Here is an 8,768-nt window from a genome sequence, read left to right as displayed (position 1 = left end):
GAAGATATAAGCATGAAAGACATTTTTAAAACTCGCATGAAAATAAGAGATATATGTATAATCTATCAAAACCAATTATATTATGCATAAACATGAAACTTAAATGTCCAATGGCACTATATGTAATTAGTCTAGGCAAGCAAGGGTTATTCAATAAATACTATGAGAAGAGCTCTCATGATGACACATAAGTAATGACAATCTTGATAATAACACATGAGGCAAATGTTTATTATTTACAATGCTCCTCAAATAATAGTAAAGGGATAGCATTCACACTTCGTGTATCAATAGTATGTTGTAAATAATTGGGAGACTGTTAAAAAAAATTTATACTTTTGGGGTAGCGTGAGTTTCCATTGTACACATGTAAACACCCTTTGGTAGTTCTTGAAACTTTGGAAGTTCTTAACTCGCGAGACTGGAGTATATGTGAAAATAAGACACACTTGGTCTGTGAGTCCACTGTCATTTTTTCACAAAACTAATCTATAACATCGTATATTTCTCAAGCTTAGTGCCTAACATGTTTTATACATGAAAACAAAATTAAAGACTTACATTTTTACTAAGAGATTCAAAAATTATATTCTCGCAAAACGTTCAGATTATATAAATTTTAATCATTGCTTAGAATTATATAAAACATAATAAATAGGAAGAAGACAGAGGTCAGAACACATATTCGGATTAGTGCAAAACATTGGTGATATACGATAGTTTTTATAGAAAAATAAATCATTTTTAATTTATCTTGAAGTAAATTGAGAGTTGATGTCAGAGCAGTTCTTATTTTGTCCACTAACAACCTATTTCAATTAATTAACCAGAGTTGCAATTATCATTAAACTTGGGAGGAGATAGAGAATCGGTTTGAGTGTTCAACTGAGTGAATAACACACTGATTTGATTTCCAAAATTGGTCTACCAAAACCAATCAAGACCAAGAAATTTCATATCAATTTGAGGTTTAAGGATAACCGTGAAATCTGGTAAGTACCATTTGGGCCTCGGGTTATCGTCCATTGGGCTGTTAGTTATTTATAGGCATAAAGCCTATTCTCTTCTTTATATGTAAATCACGCAAACATTGTGAAAAAAATTAACGAAATCAAACATCAAAATCCCTAAACTCTCTCTCTCTCTCAACCTTGCTCTTCGTCAATTTTCTCCCCTTCTCTGTGTCACAAACCGATGAGCTTACCTCAAGCTTATCAAAATCCTCACCGGTTTAGAAGTCAAAGGAGCTGACCAATTGGGTGAGTTTCGTAACATTAGAGACTATACTGCTTTGAACCGGGTTTACATAGATTCTAATCTCAAAATCACAATTGAGAAGATGGACGACGCTGCAACCGTAAACCCTGCCCCACCCTCGTCGAATCATCAGATTGAAACCCTAGGCGCGGAGCTCTCCGCAAATGCTAACAACTGCCAAGTAATAACCACCACCCCATTCTACCTTACCTTTTGCTATAAACAATTCAGATTTTACCAAAGATGATAACTTTCACGCTTTGACAATCAAACGTTATTGCTTTGTGTGTATTGCAGACCCGTGGAGCGAGTGTAGAGGAAGAGTCTTTGGCTGTGTCAAACAAAATAAGCATTGAGTCAGAGACTGTAAAGGCAGCTCATTCAAAAAATAAACAAGAAGCCCAACCCGTGAAGCCAGACGCTTTTCTTTCTAATCTCAGTGCCAAGGTATATGCCAAATTATTTACTGGGAAGAAGACCTTTATTGAAATATAATATGGATTTTTTTCTGATACAAGCTTACATTTGTTGGTGGCAGGCACAAGGTGTAAGCTCTAGTAGCCTTCTTAATCCAGAGCTCGATAGTGTTGAAGGCCCATCGGAAACGCAGATGGGAATCTCTGGAAACTTTCTTGAAAAGACTGGTGGAGCTGGAGCAGTGTCATCTAGTTCAGTAGCCGTGTCTTCTGATTCTGTTATTGTCAGTATGGATTTGGGGAAAAATAGTCTTTTGCAGACTAGTCTTGATTCTAATGAAGTGAGCAGGAATGCGTCTGAGACCGTATGTGCGTCGCACGATGTTAGTATTGCCCATAATAGCAAAAATGTGCCTTCATTGGCTCAGGTTACGGAGGATTCTGACAGTTCGTCTAGATTATCAGGTGGTCATGGTAGAAATGATAAAGTTGCGAATGACAGTATGACGACTGCTCATGCTGAGAATGAAGGTAAGGGACATTTAAACACAGAGAAGAGAGTGAAACGGAGAAAAAAACGCAGGTCTTCTAGATCAATGACCATATCCCAGCGCCTTGGAGCTATCGACAAAACAACGGCTGATATTGACCTTGGTATTTTGGATGCCTTGGAGGTCGCTACCAAAGTCGCACAGGAAGTGGCAAGAGACGTGGACTCCGGGGAAGCTTCTCACAGTTCTTCAGAAGAACTATCTGATGAAAGTGGGGAGTCTGATTCGCAACACTCCCATAATGATGATCTACACACAGGTTCTCCATCTAAAAGATTATCAGTGGGTGAAAGTCATTCCTTTAAGGAACCGCATGTTGGAGATGACGATGTAATGGATGAGAAGAACAATAAACGTGAGAATGGGATGCTGACCGCTGATGATGTTAAAGAGAAGAACCTGGTAGAACCTGCTAAATCTGAGTTAGGGAGAGAGAAAAGCCCATGTGGCTTTGACCTCAATGAAGATATTTGTCCTGATGAGCCCGATGACATTATGTCTGTTTCACATTCTGGTATGCCTGTAGCGGCGCCGTTGCAATTGGAAAGATCTCTTAGTGCGAAAGGGCTGGCTGCTTGTAGTGTATCTCACTCAGAATCACCTCACAAAGTTCCTAGCGGGGATTCAAGAGAAAAGCAGGTGATATGTGTCGATCTGAATGTAGCTGATGTAGGAGATGATCAAGTTGAAGATCAAACTCCCTGGAAACAGTTTCCTTTCTCCTCATCAAACTCTAGGGGTGTAGAGTCCTCACATGAAGCTAATTTTCGAGGAGCAAGCAGGTTCAACCTGGATTTGAATTGTACAAACGAGGACGATGACATTCCTCCACCTTCTGAGTTGAAGATGGAAACGAGATTGTTTCTAAGTCACAATGGGCAGCAAAGCGCGTCACCTTCAGTTTCTCAGCAATCAGGGAAGGAAGTAAACTTCGACTTGAATGACAGGCCACAGTTTTTCATCGATTCACGTGATCAGGGTCCCTACTATGGGCAGCAGCCATGGAGCACAGCCTCCTATGGAGGGCACAAATTGGATGAACCGGTTATCTCTCTATTTGGTACAAAAGTGGACGTTGACAGAAAAGAGACTGTTTCCCAGATGGTTTCGTTCCTGTCCAATGGTAAGTCCCTCGAGCCAGCGGCGGGATTATACATGGGAAAAACAGGAAACTCTTTATCCACTGGTGTTTCCTTTTCTCCAGCTCCTATATATGGGTACAACGGATTTACTGGTCCTCCTGGGATGTCAATGTCATCATCGCCTATGTATGTTCCTGGAACAGCTATTCCATACATGGTGGACGCAAGGGGTACGCCAGTGATGATGCCTCAAATGATGGGATCGGCTCCATATGCACAGCCACCTTTCCCTCAACAGCACATGTTCATGAGCTTGTCGGGTGGATCTCCTAGTCTGAATGGATCAGTGCAGCCACGCTTTGATCAAAGTTATGGGTTTGGGGTTGAGATGGGAAACAGAGAGTCGCTAAGCTTGAGGCAGTTTCTATCACCTGGACAAAGCGAGGCTATGGGAGAGCATTCAGGAGCAAATGTAGAGCCTTCATCGAGTTTATCTATTAGCATTGGTGGAAAGCGAAAAGAGCCGGAGACACGTTGGGAGTTCCCTCCACCATGGAGATGAGTGATTCACAGAAAGTGGAGATTGGGTTCTTAATAGGTGTATGGATTGGTTGATTGGTTAGAGAATAACAGAAGTGTTGGGAGGTAACTTATAATGTCTTGATGAAGTTTCTTCTTTTTTTTCCCATCAATTTTCCCCGTTTATTCAGGTTTTTATTTCGTAACATATATAGGAGGATTAATTCAAACATTGGTATATGTCAAGCGTCTTCTTAACCTTGTTTTGTATTTTCTCCATAAAATAAAACTATAGTTTTACGTTTCAAAAGTTAAGAAAACGTGTTGCTTTGTGTTACTCTAGCAGTTCTGAACTGTTTCATACAACTCTTAAACCAACCAAACAGTGGTGGTTCCTAGAAACAGAGCTTGAGCTGTTGTTTGTGGTTCCTAGAAACAGATTTTCAGCTGTTGTAGAATAAGTTCATGTCCTCTTGTTTCTCACGCACCTTCATGTCTGAGCAAAACAATACTTAGAGAATATCTAGCAGTTCAAATTATATGCATAATCAGACCAATATCAAAGCAGCTAAACGTAACCGTGGGGGAAGTAGAAAAGCACCCAGAAACTCATTCTTAGCCTTGGAAGTCAGACGCAATAAAGAAGGTATCATCCAATAATAACCATCTTCTCTACCTTCCATTTGCTTGAAATCGTCTCTCACTCAGAATGTGGGAGGAAAACAAATTTTCTTTTACCAAATTTTCATTAAAAAAAAATGATAACTTTCGTGCTTGACAATCAACGTTATTGCAGTATATAAAGCTTCTCAGGAATTCTGCAAACCTTGAAAAGCTAAGACAAGCAAGGGAAGCTATGAGTGCCGTGTTTCCATTAAGTCCTTCTCTGTGGCTAGAATGAGCAAGGAATGAAGCATCTCTAGCTTCTAGGTGAATTAGTATTTGCTCTTCTTTGGTCTAATGCTCGTACTTTCGACTTTGAATTAGTATTTGCTCTTCTTAGTCTTTACTGTTACCGTAAATGAATCTGGAAATTTCCTAGTTTCCGTATGATCATGCTTAGATGAAATCCTGTTGGAACTTAAGGGAATAGATAATAATAATAAGTATATTTTTCCATCTGCATTGATTGGTAAATCTGTTCATCATAGATATCAGTTATGCATACTGCCAATGACTATCTGCTGCTATTTTATGTCTTAGTGAAGCATGCCAGTATGGTGGATTAATATTCTTGATGCTCTTGTGTCTCGCAGGGACTGGCATATGTTGACTTTGTGGATGATGAGGACCTTGCAGCAGCTATAGCAAAGAACAGAAAGATGTTTCTTGGTAAGAAGATCAGTACAGAACAGTCAAATCCAAAGAAGGGTAAAAAGGGATTTCGCTCGGCGTGGAAATTGGGAGGAATCTGTTTCTCTTCTGGTTTTCCTCAAGTCTTGTGTTCATACTACATCTGGTCCAAAGAATTCTAACCTTGGTATGATTGCTTTCATAGAAGGTTCGAGGAATTCAAAGGACACATCTCGAGGTTCTGAATAGGCGAAAGCACCTTGGTCACTTCTCTTCTCATTCCCTTGGATATAGCTTTTCTTGTTCTACTTTATTAACGCACTCTAAAGCAAATCTTTATATTGTAGACTGACAATATCGCATCTGCGACTCTATTTTGTGAACAGGGTGTAAAAAGGAACAGTTCTGGTTGGGAAGGACCAAGAAACGAGATTATCTGTAGGTCAGATGCGGCGTGGAGCAGGGAAGGGCACCAGGCGGGTGTGGCGTGGGAGTTTGTAGGCATTAGGAAGGAACACCTCTGTCCCAAACTTTTGCAAATGTTAAATCACCCCTTGTGGCGGAGGGGTTGGCGTTACTGGCAGCGATGGAGGCAGCGATTTCGTTGGATTTCAAACAAATCTCTTTCGAGTCTGATTCAAGTAAACTGATGACGGTAATCAAGGATGGCTCAAATGTTTCAGATTTGCACGGAATCCTCAGCGACAACAACTCTCTATCCTTAGCTTTCGATTCAGTTTCCTTTTATTGGGTCAGTAGATCCTCTGTTTCTAACGTGGATGGCATATCCAAACAGGTGTTAAAAAACCTTGTAATGAACCCAGTTTAATCTTTCAATGAAGTTTAGTTTGTGACAAAAAAAAAAAAATCAAACACACATTTAAGTTATTGCAAGAGGACCTTGTTGTCAGTATGTACCGGCATAACTTGCATTGTCATGTCACTAGTGGTAGTTAAGCATGTGGGGCCTCTGCAAGATTTTGATAAATTAAATTGTCACAGAGATTGAAGATCCCAAAAACGCTAAAGAAGATTAAGAGCAAATGATTCTTCTTTTTAACTTTCTTTTGTTCTTCAACGGTTACAAACATTCTCCTTTCGAGTTAAAAGCAGTGACCAGGTTCATAAGGTTGAGCAGTACCCAATGAAGGTTATGAAAGCAATGAAGAAGCTCAAGTTTTGGTCATGAAAGAAGAGGAAACTTAAGCAAGCTTCCCCATCTTCTCAGGCTCAGCAATGCTCTTGTGAATACTCAGCGGTTTCACCTCCTCTGCCATTTTGGTTCAATGAAACATTGAAACTCAAGAGTGTTTGTGCACCAGAGGCATCAGCATCTCCTTGAACTACTCAATTGCCTCACAAACAAGAAGAACCCATCGTCCAGATAAAACCATGGTCTCAAGTGTCTGATCTTCGCAGCTCTCGGTCTTACTCTAATCAGCAGTGCGTGGTCCCGAATCCAGCTTTTGGTGTCCCCATTGTAGTTGCAGTTCCAGCCAAAAGATTACTGGGAACATTCGGCTGTGTTATCGGGTTAAGTTCAAATGTAGTTCGTTGTCTCTTCCCCTGTTTTAGTACTTAAGAAACCCGTTTGGATGTTAACATGGGTAATTACCCATGGGTTTACCCAAACCCACTAATAATGGGTAGGGTTTTTACCCTTCTAGGATTAAATGGGTCAATTATGAGTATTAATTTTAAACTCCATATTTATGTTGGGTAAATACAAAAGGGTAATGGTGTACCCATGGATTTTCAATTAGATATATAGATTTTCACCATTTTAATTAAATTATATAAAATTTGCAAAAACGTTTTTTTTCTTAGGAACCAAAAAAATGATTTTTTTCGCCAAAACCGTAAAATAAAATTTTTCACAGAAACCAAAAATGAGTTTTCCCGCCGAAACCGAAAAACCGAGTTTTCCCGTCAAAACCGCAATACCGAGTTTTCCCGCCAAAACCATAAAACTAAGTTTTCTGCCAAAACCGCAAAACTGAATTTTCCCGCAAAAACCGTATAATCGAGTTTTTCCGCTAAAATCGCAAAATCGAGTTTTCCGACTGCAAACCGTAAAATCATATGATAGTATTACCTTCGTCACTAGTGTTTTCACCCTTCTTGAATCATATGATTGTTTCAAATGAAATTTGTATATGCGTCTTAAAACAGTCCTGCTACTTTCATATAGAGAAAACTGTCAATAAAACCCAACTTTCAAATTAAAGTCAAAATAACTTTCAACTCGTGTTTGAGCCAAAAAATACTCCAACTTTTAAATGTTGACCATTTTAACTTTTATTTTTTATTGACTCGACCATTTTAGAAACTCAGAAAGTCAACTATTAAACCGTAAACGTCTGTTAACTTACTAAACGACGTCATTTTAAATTACTTAAAAATTCTTCTTCGACACCAATACCATTATTCTCAGCTTCATTATCATTCTTATTATAGTCTCATTATCATCTTCGTTGCCTTCTTCACCGACTTGATTCTGTTGTTCAATCGTAATTTCCCTAGCACTTTCCACTTAAGATCTCTCACTACGACGAATCCGAAGTAACTCCATCATCATAGTCACCCTTTGCATTATCAATAGCTCTGGGTTTTGAAGATTAGAAGATTGAAAGATTAGAGAATTAGTTAGAAAATTTAGGTTTCACGAAAGAGGAGATGATTTAAATGCTTATAGATGTAAAACAACATCATTTCATTAATGTTTAATCAATTTTTAAAACGACATCGTTTATCGAGTTAACAGATGTTTACAGGTTTAACAGTTGACTTTTTAGATTTCTAAAATGGCATAATTAACAAAAAATGCGAGGTAAGATAACCAATATTTGAAAGTTGTAGTATTTTTTTGTTCAAATATGAGTTCAAAGTTTTTTGGCTTTAATTTAAAAGTTTAAGATTTTTATGGTTGTTTTCTCTTTTCATATATGGCCATGGTCGATAAGGACATTGAGTTCATTTGTACACTTGTATAGAAAATAAAAAAAGTCGCTAGTGACAACAGTAAAGGTTCAATAAATGTCACCAACTAAAAATCTACAAAACCAAAATATTATTATAGAAAAAATAATTAATCGTATCTACTTGAGCTTAATGATCAACTAGTTGGTTGCTCGCGAATTCGCGAATGTAAGTATTATAAAAAATATATATTATGTATACAATCTCATATAGTTTGAAACATTAAAAATATAATTTTTAACTTAAAATAATTTGAAAATCAGTACTAAAGTTTCTATAAATTTGATATAAAAATAACTAATGAATATTTAATAATAACAAATGTTTGTAGAATTATATATGTAATTATCAAATTAACTTCACTAACACAGATTTGCATATTCTTCGGCCTCTTCTTATTTTTGTCATTATCATTTCGTTCTTTATATTAAATTTTTGCTAATTTTTTTTCTATTTTTTTACATATTTTATGCCAAATATCTATTTTTCTTTCTAAATAGTAATACAAAACATACAATCAATAAACCTAAAATTTATTTTAAAATTCTTTTCAATCAACATTATCTTATTCTCTATATTATTTGACTTAAATGTAAAAATATTTTTAAATCAAATTTATCGCATGTTTCGTTAAATGGTTAGTTCTCTAGTAATTTTTCTTAACATTTAAT

General features: G+C 37.3%; 1 protein-coding gene across 2 annotated transcripts; it reads left to right on the top strand.

Annotated features, from left to right (window-relative positions):
- The first annotated feature begins 1,122 nt into the window (after positions 1 to 1,122).
- On the top strand, positions 1,123 to 4,720 carry LOC106306392. 2 transcript variants are annotated; one of them, XM_013742996.1, is made up of 5 exons: positions 1,123 to 1,438; positions 1,555 to 1,704; positions 1,796 to 3,951; positions 4,394 to 4,471; positions 4,622 to 4,720. In XM_013742996.1, exons 1-3 carry the CDS (start codon positions 1,340 to 1,342, stop codon positions 3,866 to 3,868), a joined length of 2,322 nt encoding a protein of 773 aa, XP_013598450.1. In that variant the 5' UTR covers positions 1,123 to 1,339; the 3' UTR covers positions 3,869 to 3,951; positions 4,394 to 4,471; positions 4,622 to 4,720. The 2 variants fall into 2 exon arrangements, with proteins under 2 accessions (XP_013598450.1, XP_013598449.1); XM_013742995.1 differs by having other exon boundaries at positions 1,796 to 4,471.
- The last annotated feature ends 4,048 nt before the right edge of the window (positions 4,721 to 8,768 follow it).

This window comes from Brassica oleracea, chromosome C7, assembly GCF_000695525.1.
Source record: "Brassica oleracea var. oleracea cultivar TO1000 chromosome C7, BOL, whole genome shotgun sequence".
In the NCBI taxonomy this organism is placed as follows: domain Eukaryota; kingdom Viridiplantae; phylum Streptophyta; class Magnoliopsida; order Brassicales; family Brassicaceae; genus Brassica; species Brassica oleracea.
This window is presented reverse-complemented; position numbering and strand designations above follow the sequence as displayed.